This window comes from Melozone crissalis, unplaced genomic scaffold (genome assembly GCF_028551555.1).
Source record: "Melozone crissalis strain CALT ecotype California unplaced genomic scaffold, PUWL_Pcris_2 ptg000012l_1, whole genome shotgun sequence".
In the NCBI taxonomy this organism is placed as follows: domain Eukaryota; kingdom Metazoa; phylum Chordata; class Aves; order Passeriformes; family Passerellidae; genus Melozone; species Melozone crissalis.
In genome coordinates, this window is record NW_026535790.1 from 3,097,478 (window position 1) to 3,117,296 (window position 19,819).

Here is a 19,819-nt window from a genome sequence, read left to right on the forward strand (position 1 = left end):
TCACTGCCCCCTCTGGATGTGCTCAAGCATCTCAACGACGTTCTAAATTGAGGGGCCAGAACTGGACACAGCACTCCAGGTGTGGCCTCGCCAGTGCTGAGTTCAGGGGCAGAATGACCTCCCTGCTCCTGCTGGCCACACCATTCCTGATCCAGGCCAGGAGCCTTTGGCCTTCTTGGCCACCAGGGCACATTGCTGGCTCATATTCAACTGGCTGTCAACCAGCACCCCCAGGTCCCTTTCTGCCTGAACACTGTCCAGCCACACTGTCCCCAGCTTGTCCCTGGAGCTGCTGCTGTGGCTCTGTGGGGCTGCTGGATTCATGGTGGTTGGAAAGCACAGCCTTGGTGCTCTCCCTAGGTGGTTGTACTGAGGGGGTGCTGCAAGAGTGGCCTGCACTGTTTGCAGCCGGAAATTTTATGTTCATTTTAATCTTGAGGCCCAGAAGTAATTCTGGTTTTGGAAGAAAGAGAGCCCAGGTCCTGTGATACCTTATTTCCTGTGTTTGTTTACCTGCAAAAGTAATTAACTTCTGCTTTCTGCCTTTTTTCTGCTCCACTCTGTATTTCAGTATTGCAGATGAGCAGTTTTCAGACTTGTTCTCAATTGTGTGCCAATGCAGTCTTTTTTTCTTTGTCACTGGAGTATCCAGTTACCATATAACCTCTGTCTCCTTTTCACAGGGAGCCTCTTATGCTGTAACATAAAAATAAGCTGATTTTGAACCCACTTAGAGCAAAAGGATGATATTAGAAATTCTTTTTTTACCATTACATTGACCCCAGGTATCATGGTGTAGAAATAACAAAGCCTTCAGGAAAAGCTGCAGTTTTCTGTGCAAATGTATTCTATTTTTCTGCAGGCCTTACCATGCCTTATTACTTTTAAATGATGAGAAGTCATTGCTTAATGAGCTCCCGTTGGACTGCTCTCCTGCCCTGGTGAGAGTAATTAAAACTACCTCTGCTGTGAAGAATTTGCAGCAACTGGCTCAGGATGCTGACTTGGCATTGCTGCAGGTATGGGGAGCTGTCAGCAGCTGCTGAGAGCTTTTTAAATCACGAGGTGTTTTCTCCTGGGCTTGTGTGGGGCTGGAGCGTGGCAGCTCCTGGTGTGAGCAGAGAGCAGGGAGAAGGTACCAGCCCTGGAGCCTGGGGAGAGGCTGGAGGAACAAAGAGCAGGGAGAAGGTACCGGCCCAGGAGCCTGGGGAGAGGCTGGAGGAACAAAGGGCAGGGGTGCAGGGACAGTGCTGGGCGGCCCAGCAGACACAGCCTGTCTCAGATGGGAGTTTCCATCCCAGGGCTCTCTGGTCCCCATCCTCAGAGGTCTCTGGTCCCCATCCCCAGGGCTCTCTCGTCTCCATCCCAGGTCTCTGGTCTCCATCCCAGGTGTCTCTAGTCCCCATCCCAGAGGTCTTTAGTCCCCATCCTGGGGGTTTCTGGTCCCCATCCCAGGGCTCTCTGGTCTCCCCATCCCAGGTGTACTCTGGTCCTCACCACTGCTCAGGACAAGTCCATTAAATCAGGCTGATGAAAAACTTCTCTTCAAATTGTGAGCACCTCATTGTGAGGGCAGCCTCCCACAGCCTCTCTGGTCCAGCACCTGACCAGCATCAGAGTGAAACCTTTCCCCTTATCTAATGGGAATTTCCCATTGTTCTCCTTGTGGATGTTGCCTCAGGAGCTGTCCCTGTGTCCCTCTGAGGACAGTGGCTCTGTCTGCTCTGTGTCTCCTGTTTGGTAGTTAAACCAGAGCAGGTTGTACTCCTGGCTGACACCACAGGGGCCTGTCCTGGTCCTGCCACAGTGATGTCTGCATGCAAATGAAGCACCCAGAATGCAGGTGCAGGTTTACAGCTGCCATGGCCAAATACCCCTGGAGCTGCCAAGATCTTTTCCACCAAAGCCTTGTGAATGCCTGTACAAACTTTCCCATCCATTTCCCTTAGTCCATTAGTGCACACACTTGGCAGTCATGGGAAGAAGATTTATTTTGGGCTTGGGCAAAGATTTTGAGCCATTCTCCCCAAGCCAGCAGCTCTTTCCAAATGCCCTTCCAGTAGTGAGAACCAGCTCTCAAATCTGAATTGCTGGAGGTGATGTGATGAGCCCTTGGAAAGGGAAGTGGAGGGATGAGACTCTGAGTTGCTGTGAGACATGAGTTGTGAGGCCACTGAGAGACCCCTGTGGATGACTGTGATCATTTGGGATGATCCCAGAGAGGGAGGGGCTGCTCCATGCTCCTAAGGGTCAATCCAGACCCAGGGGCACAGCCTGTGCTCTGTGTGACAGGGGAAGCACAGCTCATCATCACATGTTCTCCTGCTCATAGGGCAGTGCCTCCTCCTGTTCCAAGGGAAAGGTCCTGCTTTGTAATGAACCTCCAGGGCTGCCTGCAGTGGTCTGTGGTGTTACTTGGCTATGGGATGAGCTCTGGAAATTCCCTACTGCTTCTGTAGTTTTGTTCTCCACAAAAAAGCACAGTTAAATGCATCTAATGATACAGGCTGGATTTTATGTCTTGTAGACACTATTTATGTGGCTTTTCTAGAGCCATTAGCAACCACTGACTTGTTTAACACATTAAAATACTTTATGTAGCTCATTACTGAAATACCTCTGTGCAGTAAAAAGGCAGTGTTGGTTTCCTTTATGTTTCTGTCATAGTAGAAGCTGATTCTTTTGTTTTATTTTTCATGTATAACACAATGCATTTTGTGCATAAAGAAAAATAGTTTTTGGGGGCATGAAAAGAAACTTAACTTGTATTGATACAGTTTGGAGGAATTCCTTTGAGGCAGGAAATACTAAGTTGCTTAGAAATGTGAAGCGAATCTCTGGAAATCCATAACCTTGTCAAATGCTTTTTGATCTGCCACATGTTATATTAAACCATGAATTTATTCTGAAGCCAGGGTGAAAGGGTGGACCATTTTTCTTTCATTTCAACTCAAATGAGACTTTTTTTGTTGTATGCAACACTTGCTGAGAGTTTGTATATTGATTCTGCTCCCCTAATTTTTCCCTGTTTTCTCAATACAGGTTTTCCAGCTTGCAGCACATCTTGTTTACTGGGGCAAAGCAATTATTATTTATCCTCTTTGTGAAAACAATGTCTACATGCTTTCTCCAAATGCCAGTGTCTGCCTGTAAGTAGAAGGAAAATGTGTTGGTGGCAGCACAGGGCTGAGGAGTGCAGATGCACTTTCCTTCCCTGGCTGGATACAGACTGGGATCTTTCTTCATGGATTTGTTGAGACTGTGCAGGACACAAACCAAGGCACCATGGCCATTGGGAGAGCAAGCAGAGCCACTGCAAGGAAGATGTGGAGGCAGGGGAGGGTATTTTTGCTCTGCTGAAGATTGGCAGCCCTTCCTCTGTTGAATTTTGAGATGATTTTAGACTCTGTGTTGGAACTCAGTTATAGGAAAATAGTTTTAAATCAAAACTTTGGTGATGGATGTATAAAAATAGGGCTTGAAGGGACCTTGAGGTTATTCAGCAACAACTGTGCCTGTGTCAAATATGGCAGTGCTGTTCCTGAAGGCCTTTGGAGATAGAAATGCTAAGACAGACAGTTTTCCTGATATTTAACTTGTCTGTCCTTCACTTCAGTGATGTTTCTTGACCTGTCAGCGTGGGGAGGGGGCACAGCCACATCTGCACTGCAGCTGGCACATTCAGAGGTCGTGTGTGTATCCTGCCCAGCCCTGCCCAAGCTCTGTCCCTTTCACCAGAGGCTGCACAGGTCTGGAATTTTATCCCTTTCATTTTTCTCCTCTGGATTCCCTCCACACCTTGAATGAAAGGCTGGAGCTGGATGTAAGGCTGAGGTGAGAGTGCACGAGCTCCTGGCTGCCTTCTGCAGGACACAACATGCCATCAACTGTGCTTGGGGTTTTCTAGATCACAGGGAATGTTACACTGGGGAATTGGCACTTCTGCAATGTTTAGTGGGATCCCAGCTACCCTGAGCAGCGCTGCAGAGCTGATCTGTGCCTTTGCCTCCCTGCTGCAGGTACTCTCCCCTGGCAGATGCCTTCTCCTGTCAGTTCCGGGGTCACAACCTGCCCTCCATGCTGGCCAAGTTCTCCCTGCCCGTGTCCCTGGCTGAGTTCAAGAACCCACTGGCACCACCCGTGCAGGAGGTGAGCTGGGCACTGCCCTGGGCTCCTTGTTCTGCTGCCTACAGGGATGGACTGCTCCTAGAGCACTGCTGGGCACTGCTGGGCCCTGCCCTGGGCTCTTTGGGCACTGCTGGGCACTGCTGGGCCCTGCCCTGGGCTCCTTGGGCACTGCTGGGCACTGCTGGGCCCTGCACTGGGCTCCTTGTTCTGCTGTTCATAGGGATGGTGCTGGGCACTGCCCTGGGCTCTTTGTGCACTGCTGGGCACTGTCCTGGGCTCCTTGGGCACTGCTGGGCACTACCCTGGGCTCCTGGGGCACTGCTGGGCACTGTCCTGGGCTCCTTGGGCACTGCTGGGCACTGCCCTGGGCTCCTTGTTCTGCTGCCCACAGGGATGCTGCTGCTCCTGGAGCACTGGCTCAGGAACCTGCTGTTGCACATTTACAAGTTCCCAGTTACTCTATTTCCAGCCTTGTGATTTATTGTTTCATGTCCTGGTGCCAAAAAGCTGTGGGGATATTCAAGGTGACAGGATTCTGGAAAAGCACACTCCTACAAGAAGTATTAGAATGTTTCTTTTCATGGTGTGATGTTGTAGGGAAAACTGAAACTCCATTTGGTCTGTCCCAAGCTGTTAGCAATTGGTAGGGCTGAATCAAGTTTGTGGATTCCTCACAATCACATTTGATTTTATTCTATTCCATCTGCTCCAAGCTCACAATCTGTTTTTAAAAGCAATCTGTCTTGGTTTTGCTGTAAAAGTGGAATTGTTAAAAGGCTTTTGGAGGAAGTAGGCTCAGCATGGGGTCAGCAGAAGTCCATGTGTCACTGCATTAGCTCCTGAGAGAAAAGAACTGTGTTAATAAAATATGAATTTGGGATTTGTGAGCTGTTTTGCTCGTGCATCAATCATGGCTTGTGGCATTTCTGGGAACTGGTGGAACACAGGAAGGAGCTCAATACAGTGAGGTCTCCTGGCTGACTGTGCTGTGTTCCCAGATGGAGGAGCCTGGACTGAGGCTGTGGCAAAGGAAGCACAGGCAGAGTTCTTTGGCTGCCTTCTCCTGGTGTTTGTTTCTGGCCCTCAGACCTGGGTGCCTTGGTGGCTCCATGGCTTTAGCCCTGCTCACATTTAGAGATTACCATCACCTGTGCTCTCCAGCACAGCTGGGAGGGAAGAATTGGCTGCAATTGCAGGTTCACAGAGATGATGATCTGAGATAAAAATAAGTAATGATGTAGGTCTAATTCCAGTAGCATTTACTGGTCAGCTGCAACCTTGGGAGGCAGGGGAAGAGCAGGACTCCACTCTAGTTACAGACAAATAAGTACCCTGAAAATTGAAGCTGAAGTCATAGCATTAATTTTATTATAGCTGCAGTAGCTTCAGGAGACATTTTCAGTAATCCTTTTAAAATTAATTACTTGCCTTAATACTTCTCCTTCAATAGTTCTGCTTGTTCTCAGACGTCCTACTTTTGTTTAAAATACATAAATAAGTGTCTGTCACTTACTGCTGCAGTTATGCCTTGAAACAAGGGTGCAGTAAATGCTCACCAGAGCTGATGGAGTGTTCAGGTGTTTTTTAGAGTCTGTTCCTTCCCCCTGCTGCTCACCTGCCTGTGGTGGGGTCCTAAGGATCACCAGCACAGCTTGCTTTCATCCTCCTTTCAGCCTTATTGGAAGGATGGAGGATGATGCTGTGAAAAGCTGTGGCTTTTTGATAAAGCAAAGTGTGACAGTTTTTAGGGGAATTTAGATTAGAGTGAGTTTTTATGTACTTTTGTATCAGTACATATTCTTCTACTCTGATTTACCTTTGTAGGACTTCTTGTGTTATTTTTTTGTTTTTCAGTCTTTTAAGAGACGTGACTCCAATCCCTGCCCTGAAGTGGTCAGGCTCCAGTTGTAATTACATAAGATCTAATCAATACAGCAATTAATCTAATGAAATGTGGGTGGGTTTTTGTTCCACTGTGCTGTGATAAAAGATGTACTCTGAACTGTAAATATTGTCATAATGTATTCGCTTTGCCTTTGAAAAAAAAATAGCAAAGGTGGGACTTCTCTCTGTACTTTTGTTCTTTGTGTGCACAGGAGGGGATGTGAGGTTTTTTTTAGCTTTAAAGATTTCCAGTGGTTTTCTGTTATCGGGTGCTTTTCATCAGGCTGAGGGCAGTGTTTGTGCCCCTGAGGGTCACTGTGCTGAGGGGCAGTGCTGTGGCAGGGCTGAATCTTCTGCAGAAACTGCTGTGGCCTCGTGGCATCCATGGCATCCATCCCATTTCATTCTTCTCTCAAGCATGGGATTGGCTCCCTGCTTTTGGCATGTGCTTCTGGATGGGTAAAGAATACAGGAGGCATTAATAAAGCCCTCCATAGGAAATAGGAGAGCTCTCGGAGCCCTTCCTGTTTTTATACAAAAATCTTGCTTGATTTGAAAGGGGACAAAGTTATTTTTGTTCAATTACCATTACATGAGTGGAATTCCTCTATACCTTTGAGTAGATGAAAAAAAGTGACACACATTTTTCTGCTTGGTGTGCTGTGGTATTTTTTGGCTGGTAGGAGATGTGAACAACCTGAGCAAGGACAGGGCTGCCCTGGGAGTGCATGGCTGTGTGCAGCTGCTGCTGTCTGCCTGTCAGGTAGGTGGGAGGTGCCAGGTGAGAGGTGTGTGCCAGGCCTGCCAGTGCTCTCAGTGTGCCCTGTGCCACAGACTGAAAGTCTTGGTTGTGTCATCTTGATCTCTGTTCTTGCCTGAGGTGAGGAGCAGTGTGTTGCAGTGGAACCCTGGTCAGTGTGTATCTGTTAGATGAGATTTTGGTGTCCTTGCAGTGCTCCCTGCTGCTTCCCTTTCTCTGTGTTTCCCTGGGACAGCAGCAGGGTGAGGATGAGCCCCTGCCCCCAGCTCAGCTGACCTCAAGAGATCTCAGTGCTGTTGAGCTGAGGCCCTGCTTTTCCTCCCCCCTCCCAGTGTGTGCACATGGGAGCCTTCCTCCCTTCCCTCTTCCCTCTCCTAGAGCTCTGGCCTCTGTTCATTTAACCTGTTCCAGCTGCAGAAGGGTTCTGCCAGGTGAGCAGGTGGAATTCACTTGGGGAGATGCAGTGAGCTGCAGGGCTGGCACAGAGTGAGGGAGGAGATTTCTGCAGAGCTTGTGCAGCTGGGGTGTGAGGGAAGCAGAAGCTGTTCTCCCCATTTCACAGGGAGTTGTCCCCATTGTGACTTGTCATGCCACCAGGACTTGCTGCAGTGCCTGGGTTTGTCCTGGATCTCACCACACGGTGGGGAGATCTGTGAGCTCACACCAAAGGGAACTCATCTTCACTTTTGGTGTTTTTGCTGGAAGAGGAGCAGTTTGCATCTCCCCTACCCTGAGCCCAAAGAATCTGTCCTTGTTCTGCTGCCTGTGGCTGTTGCCTCATGTCCCTGTGCTCTGCTCCTCCTGTGAGTGGCACAGCCTGGCTGTGAGTGCAGGGCACGCTGGGCTGCAGCTCTGGGGCTGCTCACTGGGGTCTGCACCCCTTCCAAACCTCCTGGGAAAGCACAGGAGCACCTGGTGACCCAAAGCCTTCAGGTCAGCACTGTTCCCTGGCAGGATCTGTCCCAGGCAGGGGGAGGCTTTACCTGCTGTTCAGGGTAAGGATTTGTTGTCCAGCATCAAATTTCTTTCCCCAGCTACTGTGCATGAAGGTGCTTTGCAAACCAAGAGTCAGGGATGATGATTGTGGCTTCCCCTCCTCTGCACTGTAACCTCAGCCAATTTATCTGCCTCAGAAGCTGCAACACCTCTGTGCCCTGCCTTGAACAAACAGGGACTAGCAGGAGGGATCTTCTCACCTGTAAGCAGTGTTCCCAGGTGAATTAGGCATCCCATTTCCTTCCTGCACCTCCTTTATCATCATGCACATTGTCATTACTGTTGTGGTTCTTTAATTCTCCCTTGAGGGGATGTGAATAACTGCAGAAAAGAAACCCCAACAGATGGGAAAGCAAAGACAGCTGCTGCTGAACAAAATCTGTTTAACTTTTCACTTTTGTTTCAGTCTGGGAGTCAGGCACAGGGAGATGAGGCCTCTGCCTTGTGCTTGCTGAAAACATGTCAAGCTTTGTGCAGGGCTGATGGAAAATGAGGCAGGGAAATGTGTCAGGGGATGGAGTGGGAGGGGAGCAGAGCTGCCTGCACACCCTGAATGGGCAGCTGTGTCTTCAGGGAGCCACACTGCACATGGGGCTGCTCTGCTGCAAGACATCAGGGAGCTTTTGTTGGCAGAAGTAGGGAAATGGGATTAAGATGCATTTATATTCAGTTGGACTGGGTATAAAGTCAGGGGTTTAGCACAGTAAGTTAAAAGAAAATGTCATGCTAGGCCTGAATGGAGGGAATGGTTAAGCTGAGGATTCACAGCTGTTAACTAATGATTAAAATGGCAATACTAGACAGTAAATGTTTCATCCTACATCAGGAGGAGTTTGCAGTCTGTTTCCTGTAAATCAGGGAGAAGTTTTCATAGCTTATGTGTTTTCCATGAAGCAGCATGGTTTGAATGCTAAAGGAAGGTAATACATGTCAGCAAACACCCCTGCACCCCAGTGGCTTTGAAGGTGTCATCATGCTGAGCCAAGGCAGCCCTCAGCTCTCCAGTCAGACCTTGAAGAGGATTTGTATCAAATAACTGGATAATCCAGGCTGGAGAAAAGGGGAATTGTGTGCTTCAGTAGGCAAAGCAAGCTGTATTTTCACTGTCTCCTCACATGGTGAGAAACAAACTGGGATTGAGTGCTTCTAGGCTGCTGTTCTCCCTTCCCTTTCCTGAACCTGGTGCTGCTCCCAGTTATCCTTTTTAGGCCTGGGAAAGAGAACAGCCTTAAAAAATCCTTGCAGGAAATGTAACACATTTCTCAAGAGTTTTACAAATGGTCCCAGAGAATAAAGAATGCTGGATCTTGGGGCTGAGCTTTCCTCTGGCCATGCTGAAGTGCCCAGCTGGGCTGATGTGCAGTGCTGTGTTTTTGGAAGCCAGTGCAGCATCTCTGCTTGTGCCAGTGAGCACAGAGCAGGGCATTATCCCAGTGCCTTGCATGACAACAGCCTGGCACTGCTCTGGGAATGGCCCTGGGCTGCTCTGTGCCAGCAGGAACAAGCCAGATGTGGCTGCAGCAGACAGGACCCCCTCTGAGCAGGCTGGAAAGAGGCAGCACGGGCAGACAGGAAGCATGAAAGGAACATGGATAAAATTTAGATTGAATTGGTAGTTAAATTAAGCAACAGAAAATGTTTCACTTTATATTTCCATCACAGTCCTGGTGTTTCAGCCAAAAAAGGCTGGCTCTGGCTTCCAGAGCATGACTGGGATGAAGCACAGCCCTGCCTGGAAAGCTGCTCCCAGCCCATGTGGCTTCAGCAAGGAGCCCAGCTCCAAGGAAGTGCCCTGAGAGCAGGCTCAGGGAGAAAGAACCCTGCCCCTCTGGGGCAGAGCAGCATTTCAGCAGCACAGCACAGGGAAACCTCTGCTCCTGCAGCCCTGGGTGAGCTCCATGGCAGCCTGGGAGCAGCAGCTGGAGAATGGAGGGAAATGCAGTGCTGGTGTCCAGAAGCACAGGCAGCAGAATGTGTTAGCAAAGCCTCTGCTAGAGCTGATCTGGGAAACACTTCTGCCTTTGGTAAGAAATGGGTCTGACCCTGGAGGAAGTGGGAATGGTGTGGGGCACATGCAGTGGTGGCACAAAGCTCATCACACAGGCAGGGCCCAGTGCAGGGTGCTGCAGCACTTGGATTTTTTCCAGGACTGGGTTTTCAGAGGTACCAAATTCCTGCTGAAGTTTGGCTTGTACAGAAAAATGTCAGGGATCATCAGTCTCTGGTCTAGGGAGGATTGCTCAAGTTTACTTCAGGATGGAAGAAGAGTTTCCTCTGGTTCTCAGAGTGGCCCCAGATCTCCAGCTCTCCCAGCCAGAGATGCACAAAGGTGTTTGGCAGGGGCTGTTTGCACAAGGTTGTGGCTGTAAGGCTGTAACACCTCTGCTGCCTGGCTCAGGTTCCACTGGGCCATAGCTGCTGGCTCAGGGTGGCTTTCTAGGTATTTCCATGAGGGTGTGGAGGTGATGGTGCATGTGTAGGATTAGACTCTCCATGCCCATGGAGCTGCAACAAAAGCAATTGGCTATTTTTGTGATTCATGGAACCACCAGAGTGCCCAGGGGGGGCTGGTTTGGGTCAGGCCTTACCCACTGCTCTGTAGGTCTGGTAGAGCCTGTCTTCCTGTCTCCTTGCATTTTTCCAGGCTTGTTTTGTGCTCTGAAACGTGCAGACCTCTTTCATTTGCTAATCAGACGTGCCAACAGGTTGGAAATTTAAGTAAAATAAATGAGCCATCTTTCCATCCAGGCCTGCATCTGGAAGGAAGGATTTCAGCAACATAATTGCTGGAGTAAACCTCACTCTTCCAGGCTGGCTTCAGATGTTAGCAAAGCATGATGTCTTTGGTGTCTTTTGCCAACCTTCCTCTTCTGCTGTAGATTTTCTGTTAAACATGTAAAATGAATTATGGCTTTTCCAAAAAATATGTGTTTGAAGGTGATCCCAGAGAAAGTTTTAAGATTAAAATCCACTGAGCCCCCAGAAGTGGTAATCTCTGAAAAGACAGGGTGTGGGTCTGTCTGCAAACAGAGAGGTTTCTTTTGTGATTTGATAGCAGAGGAGGAACTGAGAATTACCAGATTTATGGAAAAAGGAAAATTATGTGGGCTGATGAACTTGGGTTTGGGGCTTTTCTTGCGATTTGGCGAGTTACCCTGATGATTAATGCAGCAGGGGGAGCTTCCTTCTGAGCCTGAGCTCATGCTGCCTGTGTTTGTCTCACCAAAACAGTGCTGGTTGCTATGAAATCCCCAAGCAGCCTTGTCAGTAATTGTGTTCTGAGCCCCTTTGCTATGAGAGCTGCCTGCAGTGATGTGAAAAGGCTTTTCATGCAGAAATCAAGACACAATGATGCATTTTGAAGGCTCCTCCCAGATTTCTGAAAGCAGACCCTACAAACCCTTGTCCCTCGCGCTGCCCATGGTGCAGATCTCCAGCAGGTGTTGGGCAATGTTTAATGCATCTCATTGCTTTGGAGTCTCTGCCTGCCTGGAAACCCAGGTGCCTTTACTAGCTTGGCCCTACATAGCAGAGGGATGGTGACTGTGCATGGAGAGGGGACTCCTGGCAGCTCAGGCTGCTGTCCCCTGCCAGGGCTTGTGCTGCTGCTGCTGTTTCTGTGCTGCCCAGCCCTGTCAGGCTCTGATCTCCAGGGCTCTCCCATGGCTGATCAGCAGTTTCCCACCTGACAGCAAAGGGCTCCTGGCCACATCCCCTGGTTGCTTCAGCTCTGCCCCATCACCCTGCCCTCTCTCTGGCTCTCTAGAGGAGCCTGCACTTCAGTCTGACCATGTGGGATTAACCCTTTGGTGATTTATTTTAGTGGCCCTTGTGTAGAACCAGCAGTGGCCTGGAGCTGAGGCAGGGGCAGGGCAGGTTCCTTCAGGCTGTGCTGGTCAGTGCTGCATAAAGGTGTGGAGCATGAAAGGCTCCACTGCAGCCTCAGCACCCGCAGAGGCTCTGGGTGTGAAGAAGTTTTGTGTCTGGTCACCTTTTTGTGACTGGAAAAGAGATAAACTCAGTGTGGGGCTCCAAGCATTTTCCACGTGCCTCCTTACTCACCAAGTGCACACTCTGTGTGTTGTTTTCCTCCTGTGTCTCATTTCCCAGGTGTTTAACCCCTCGTTTGTCCCCCTGCAGACCCAGCTGATCCAGATGGTGATCTGGATGCTGCAGCACCGGCTGCTGATCCAGCTGCACACCTACGTGTGCCTGATGGTGCCCCCGCAGGAGGAGGAGCTCCGAGCCCAGGACGAGGACATGCCCTTCACTGCCAGGGTGGGGGGACGGAGTCTGAGCACCCCCAACGCTCTCAGCTTTGGCTCCCCAAGTATGGGCACACTTTTCTTTGCTTTTCAGACTCCATCTCACTTCTACAGCTTCCCTTAGTGCTGCCGAGGGCCATCAAGCCTTGGTAGTGAGAATCTCCACTTGCTAATTAGGTCCAGCCTTTCCTAAATTTAGAGCTGGGCACTGGTGAAAGTCCTAGGGGCTGTTTGGCTTCTTTTTAGAAAGAAGTAATGTGGATGCCATGAGACAGAGAGAGAAACAGCAAGCGTTTCTCACGGTGGCTTGTGAGAAACGCCATTTCTCTCTCTCTGTCTCATGGCATCCACAAAGTAATGCTTTGTAATTTGCCAAATTCTCATCTGGTCCTGTAAAAGGTTTTTATGAGAGGTACTTCTTTGTTTTTAAAAGTAGCTTTGTCCTCCCTTGCTGCACTCAGAAGTATCCCCTGTGTTCCTCTGGCAGATTCTGATTTTCAGGACAGAGAATTTGTTCAAGCAGCATTGGTTTCTGTGGGCTGTAGAGCCATTAGAGCCACCTGAGGAGACACAGAGCTGGCTTTGTTCTCACACGTGATTGATTTCTGTTTGTGTCCCCTGATTTCTTTAATCTCCCCAGTGCCATTCTTCAGGGTGATTCCAGGAAAGCATTCTTTCAAGAGGATGAGTCAGATATAATGCTGAAATCACCAAACTTTCCTGCTTGGGCTGTTCTGAGCAGCCTTCTCAGAACACCACTGGGCTTGGATATGGGGAGAGATCCTCTGTACAACTTTGAGCTTTACAGGAGACATGAATTAGGGCAGAAATCTTGGAAAGTGAGTCAGATGAGTCTGTGATCTGCTTTTTCTGGCTCCCTCACAAGAGGATATTGCTTCTTGGCCTCTCTGCCTGCTCCCACCTTCTGTGCTGTTAGGCTTTTCATGTTACCACTTCATGGTATTCCAGCACAGCTGTCTGGGAATTCTCTTTTCAAATGTTTTTTTATGGACTGTTTATGGTCTCCAGAAATACAGTTTTCCACACAAATTGATGACTCTGTTGAAACATTTGAATTTCCCATTGAGAAAATAGCTGTGTTGTCATATGACTAATTGCAGATTCATGGAGCACTTGGAGAGCCACTTTCTCTGCTCTCCAGACAAGAGGGATTACTTGGAAAGGCTGCACAAAACAGCCTGAATTGATAAACTTTGCATCCTTATGCTGAGGAATACAAAAATTTCATGTGTATGTGTGTCTCTCTGATAGCCAGCAGTGATGACATGACTCTGACAAGCCCTAGCATGGATAACTCCAGTGCTGAGCTGATCCCTGGTGGGGACTCACCCCTCAATAAGAGGATGACAGAGAATCTCCTGGCAAGCCTGTTGGAGCACGAGAGGGAAGCCATCCTGAACGTCCCAGCTGCCCAGAATCCAGAGGATCTCCGCATGTTTGCAAGGTGAGCAGGCCAGGGTGCAACCATTGCTGCTTATCCTCCTGCTGTATGGAAGGATTGGTGTGGAGTCTGAGCAAATCCTGTTAGCCTGTTAGGGCATTTGGAGGAGAAATTCTTTTGGGTTTGCTCCTGTATTTCATCTGTAATACAAACTAATATTGGTGGCACAAGAACACTTGGTAACAGAGAGTCCTGGGTGTGTGAGGGAGCATCAGGGAGTAGGGGTGGATTTCACTGCCCTGCCAGTTTTCCTTGTCCACACATGGCAGACACAAAACTGCACAGCCTAAAAACCCATCTCAGCAGGCAAGGCAGAGACCCAGGGATGTGATGCTGCCATTTTGTGTCCATTGGTATTTCCAAGCCAGCTCTCCTTAATTTTATGGTTTGTAAACTCCATGGAAACATGAGACACAGAGCCAGCCTGAATACTTTTACAGAGTGTCCCAAGGTGTGTTTAGCAGTGGTGAGAGCTCACTGCTTAGCTTAGCTAAGCTGAAGGCATTAGGATGTGTGACCAGTAGCACACATTTTGTTGTTACACATTTGCACTCAACAGAACCAGGCACTGTGTGGTTCTGCACGTGGTAAAAGCAGAATGACTTCCTAAGCAGCCATCTGGGAAGCAGGGATGGGGGGAAATACTTTTTCTTCCAAAGGATTTCAAAACTCAGTGGCATCACTGGAATGCAACTTCCATTGATTTCCATACTTGTGGGGCAGAAAACCACCCGAGGCAAGGACTGCAGCTGTTCCATATTTTGGATTCAGTTGGTGATACCCTGAAAACCTGGTGCTTGCCCTAGGATGGATACAGGGAGGTAGCCCAGGGCAATTGTAATAGCAGGAAGATGCTTTCCTTGTCTGTGGCAGAGTACAGCTGAGGGACTTTGACAGAGCTCTCAAAACTTGTGGGTAGTTACTGCTCTCTGAATTATTCCTCTCCTTCATCTTCTGCAAACTCTTCAGAGAATATGCTCTGACTGGGAGGCAACATTGGCCTCTTGAGAACTCTGAAGTGTTTTTCTCTTTATTACCAGCTAAGTCATTACAAAACTGAGGAAGGAAAGTAACAACAAAATCATATTTAATATCTTAAGACAGAATTTGTGGGGGACTCCTTGTACCAGTTCAGTGGTGATGCAGATTCTTAAGTTATCCTAGTAAGAGGAAAGGATGTGGTGATTGCTCCCCTCTCATACCCTCAGCTGGGTAAAAGAATCATTTGGAAGCTTGGGAATTGCAGATGCAATTTTGCATCTGCAGTTTCTTTGTGAAACCAGCTGAGTGATGTTTATTGTGCTTTTGCTCCTGCCCCAGGTTCTGCAGATCCCCAGGCCTTACCAGGTCACAATTTCCAGTCTGCTACAGATTGAATTGACAAGTGCAGAGTGCTCTGAGGCAACAGTGAGGAACAAACAGATTAACCAATAAATAAACAATAAACAGATGGGTCCTGTGGGCAGATGCTGCAGTGCACATGCAGGGATGTTCATGCCAGAGCCTCTTGGTTACTGCTGGTTTTATACACCACAACTTGTAGGTGTATTTTCTCTGGTTTTGTGTCATAACCATCAGAGATGAGTGAGTAAATCTGTTGCTCTCAGTGAAAGAGAAAAAGCCATGGTGAAGCTGCCTGAAGGAGCTGATCTCCCTCATTACCCTCATGCAGGTACTGCTCCAGCCCTGCCAGCAGCTCTGCTCTCACAGCTGCCTCCAGAGCAAAGTGCTGGACATGCACAACTGGTGCCCCAAATATCCTGTGGGATTTGCCCTTCCCAGGGTGCTGTGTGTGCACACACAGGGATGGGCCATTTCAGCACAGCAATGAAGCTCAGCCTGGCACATTTTCCTGTGCTGGTGCCTCTGAGTGCCTGTCCCTTGTCACACAGACAGCCCAGAGAGCTGGTGCCTGCCCAGGGCTCTGCACAGCCTGTGTTTGAAGACAGAAACCTTAAGAGGAAATAAGGAATTACTAAGGCTTGGCTCCAGCATTGGCTGTATTAACCCTCCTAACATTGAATGGGAATTTAAATCCAAGTTCTTTCCTAAGCTGCAATTACAGGAGGGCTGGCATGTCCATCCAGGAGGAGAAGGAGACAAGTTCTTTTTGAGCTAGATCCTCAGTAATGTACACCAAGCCTTCCTCACTGCACATTAAGCAGTGCTTTTGAAGGCTGAGGGAGCTGGAGGCTTCACTCATGGCTTCTCTCCCAAGCCATGGGTGTGGAGCTGCTTTCAGGATTTGTCTTGCTCTCAGATTGGGAGGCGAGATCCTTCCCTCCCCTGAGGAATGCTCATGGGCAGCACTGAGCTCTGGACACTTCTGCTTTCAAGCAGTGCTGTGGCAGGGACATCTCTTCTCTGAGAGAATTCTTTTCTTTTTAGTGTGTAGGAACATTCCAGTGCTGTTGGAGGGGCAGCTCTTGCAATTTGAGGAGGGGAAAACAGTGATGAGCAGTGGAAAGCACTAATCTTCCATCACTGCATCTGGATGTGCCCATCTGTCACAGACACAGCTGTGCAGCTTCAGAGGGACTCAAACACCATGCTGGTGCCCCAGGAAGTGCCATCTCATGCTGATTGTGTCCCATAAATGTCCCTTGCCCAAAAAGGTGAGGGCAGTGCCCACCTTCTCTGGAGCTGTGAGCCCCAAGGACAGCCATGTAGATTCTAGATGGACTTTTGGGAAAACCTCCTCCCTGGGAGTGTGGTGCAGCCCAGGACAGATTGCCCAAGCATCTGGAGGGATCTCCATCTTGGAAGGGTTTGAAAAAGCTCCACAGCATTAGCAATACATCTGCTGGAGCAGGATGCTGGGCTAGACTTTGGGGGTGTTTTCCAGCTGGCATTTTTGTGATAGTCTTTAATATCCTCTCTAGCTTTTATTGGAGTGGAAAGTATTTAGTCTTGACCAGTTACAAATCCAGACTCTTTCTGAATATAAGATGGATTTATTTATTGGCAAACTGCTCAGTCTGTGCTGCTGTGGAAAGCGAGGTTGTACCATTTGCATGGGAGAGAGCTGAGCCACGGTGTGAGCACATGGGCACAAGAGCCTGGCACAGGGGATCCCCAAAATCACTTTGTGAACTGTGAGGTGAGCTGTAAAATACAAATGTTTCTGTTCACGCATGTGGGAACAGTCTGGCTTTGACACAGCCAGCACTGACACTGTCCCTGTGAGTGACCATTTCTCAGTGCTCACAGCTGCCACTGGCCCAGGGGGGTGGCCAGTGAGCCTCATGTCAGTACCAGTGGGAGACAGTGCAAAAGGCAGAGGCACAGCCCAGACACAGCAAAGACTGGAGCTTGTCTCTGTTTGTTTGTGCTGCAGGTACAGAGAGGCAGCAGTGACCTGCTCCACACTGGTGCCAGCTTGAGAGCTGGCAGAGGAACAGCAGGAGGAGCTGGCAGGGAGCTGGGGCTGCCCAGCCCCAGGATGTCAGTGAGGATCCTGCTCTGAGCCCACAGACAGCTCGTGGGGAGAGGTGGCAAGCTGGGAAACAGAGAAACACCAGTAGCACTGGGCTAGAGGTGAAAGCTCTGCAGTGGGACATGTGATGGAGGGACACTTGTTGCACAGTGCCTCCTTTGCAGTCACCTGTGAGGGTGCATGACAGGAGTGCCCAGCCTGAGCAGCAGGAGGAGCCAGGCACGTGTTGGTCCTGCAGGGAAAGCAGGAGCTTTTCTCCATGCTCCAAAACAGGCCAGAATGCTCCAGTGGATATTGGGAATATTTTGAGAGCTGTTCTTGCATGGGGGCTGTATGAATGCATTGGAAAACAGATCATGTCATCTCCACTCGTTTTGCAGTCAGCTGGCATGAAGCTGCAGCTGGGTAATGGAACATGAGCAGAGGCTGCTGGAGCACAGAGAGATGTGGAACACACGTGCAGGCACAGCTGGCTGTGGAGCTGGGAAGGGACTCTGGGCCCTCACAGAGTGGGGAGTATTTGAGTCACAGCACGGCTGTGACACTTGGGAGGGTGTTGAGACAAGAGGCTGAGCAGCAAACTCAGGTTTCATGTGGGGCTGCCTTGGTGTTATGGCTCAGGGGAACTCTGGGGAGTTCTGCTGTTTGTCATGGACCTACTGTGACTGGCTGTGCAGGGCCATGGTTTTCTGATGGCTGTAGCAAAGGGGTATCTCTGCTTTGTTTAACAAAGAGAATAGGGAATTTAATGTTTTGAGCTAGGGCTTCAGGGGATTTGTAACTCCCACAGCTTCTCTGTGGTGCCTAGCACCAAAATTTCCATCTCCCTGTTGTGACTGCTCCACCCAACCCAAGCTGCCCAAACCCTGAGTGCAGGACCTGTAGTTACAAAGCCCCTTGGGCTGCTGTGAGGGAAAACACTCTTAATTCTAAAAGGCAGTGCAGGTAGGTAACCCAGGCCCCTGATGCAGAGATGTGACAAAGGGCAGTTGTAGGCTTAGCTAAGAGAGCACAGAATAAATTTGCCATGTCCTGACTTCTCAAGGCTCGTTGGCACTTGTGTTTGTTCACTTTCTGGAATTATAACTAAGTTGAAAATTGACAGTCTTGGGAAATGCCCCAGACTGGGAAACCTCTTGATCCAAGGAGAACCTTGGCAAAGCCCCACAGTGGGCAAGTCCCATCCTTTTCCAGGGGATTTCTGTGCTAGGCATGATTTAATTCCCTTTTCATGCAAATGAGGGACAAACAACCATGTGATTTGCATGCCATGGGAGAGGAGCCCTTGGGGGTGCAGTTGGAGCTGCTTTGACCCACGTGCTCCCTTGCTCTGCCCCCTGCAGGCTGCTGCACTACTTCCGCGGGCGGCACCACCTGGAGGAGATCATGTACAACGAGAACATGCGGCGCTCGCAGCTGCTGATGCTGTTCGACAAGTTCCGCAGCGTGCTGGTGGTCACCAGCCACGAGGACCCCGTCATCTCCGTCTTCCAGTCACTCCTCAAGTGACTCTGCTGGCACAGAGGGAGGAGCCTGCCATGCTCTCCATGCCGAGAGCCTAAAGGATGCCTGAAATCTGCAGGAGGTGGTTTCAGTTCTGTCTAGCCATGTGACACACAGCAGGTTGTCCCTGTCTGTGCCTCGATGTCCCAGCTGCTCCCCGAGGCTCCGGGGCTGCTGCAGGACAGCACGTGCTTGCTCAGCCTGGATCCCTGCCCTGGAACCCTCAGAGTGGGACAGGAGGGTTCTGCTGTGCTGCTGCTGGCAGAACTTTGGGGGACACTGGGAGTGCTTCCTGTGCTCTCCAGCACAGGACACTTGGCCACGAGAGCCTGTCCCCATGGCACAGCATGCATGGCCTTGCTCCAGGGCACAGGGCAGCTGGCCTGGCTCCTAGGGAATGACCCTGGCTCCTAGGGAATCACTCTGGGCACACAGGAATTGTTTGATCTCACAGCAATGAGGACAGGTGGGAAGGCAAAGTATCACAAGTAAACATGAAATCATGAATGAATGACTCAGTCACTGTGTCACAGCTCATTCTTTCCTCACCCCAATATCCTTATTCCAGTCAGTTGGAGCAGGGCTGTCACCAATGTCCTTATTCCCAAGTATCTCTTGGAGCAGGGCTGTCACCAAGCAGCCTCAGTGTTCCTGGGTTTCCATGTTTCCCAGTTTGTGCCTGGGGGAGGGACCTTGCTTGTTGAGCAGGACTGAAAGGTGCTGGCCAAGCTGCAGGTTCAGGGACTTGTTCCACCCAGAGGCTGCTGCTGAGGGCACTCAGGGCTGTCCCCCAGGGTTTGTTTTGTCCCTCCAGTCCCTGTCCCACAAGGATGGCTGGGGCTGCAGACAGGGATCCTGGCCTGGGTTAAAGCTACCCAGCAGGACAGTGAGATACAAGGCTGAGTTTCCTGCTCTGGTTTGGGACTGCTCCTCCAGCCATGCCAGGGCCAGAACAAGAGGCAAGAGCCCTGGGACATGCCAGGGCCTGGGGACAGCAGGAGCTTGTGCCAGCTCAGCCTTGCCTGTGTGAGGCTGGAGCTTTGCCCAGAGCTGCAGGCTCTCAGGAGCAGCTTCACCTGCCCACACCAACTGGGTGAAACTGGGAGCTTTAGCTGACTTACCTTCCAACAGCCACTGGGGGAGCTTCTTTGGGGTCCCTTCAGTGAGTCTGGCCCTGCAGCTGCAACAGGGATGGTAGGGAAGACCAAAAAACCCAATCTGATTTAAAAATCAGATCAACACCACTGTAGACCCTGTCTAAACCAGCCCCAGCACCTGAGCATCAAGGTGAGCTAATGCAGTCAGAAAAGCTGCCCAGAAGGGGCTGAACCCAATTCTTACATGGGATGGGGATAAGAGTATTCAAAAATAAACTTGAGCTTTTT

The 19,819-nt window shown here is 49.8% G+C and overlaps 1 protein-coding gene across 3 annotated transcripts in view; it reads left to right on the forward strand.

Moving 5' to 3' along the window:
- Positions 1-18,653, forward strand: part of NPRL3 (NPR3 like, GATOR1 complex subunit) — a 42,131-nt gene extending 23,478 nt beyond the window's left edge. For all 3 annotated transcript variants that reach the window (XM_054271151.1, XM_054271150.1, XM_054271152.1), the window contains 6 exons: positions 863-1,019; positions 3,043-3,149; positions 4,020-4,149; positions 11,909-12,098; positions 13,306-13,498; positions 18,275-18,653. In XM_054271151.1, coding sequence (XP_054127126.1) covers positions 863-1,019; positions 3,043-3,149; positions 4,020-4,149; positions 11,909-12,098; positions 13,306-13,498; positions 18,275-18,440 — 943 coding nt within the window. In that variant the 3' untranslated portion in view covers positions 18,441-18,653. The remainder of the gene's footprint in view (positions 1-862; positions 1,020-3,042; positions 3,150-4,019; positions 4,150-11,908; positions 12,099-13,305; positions 13,499-18,274) is intronic.
- Positions 18,654-19,819: the final 1,166 nt, after the last annotated feature.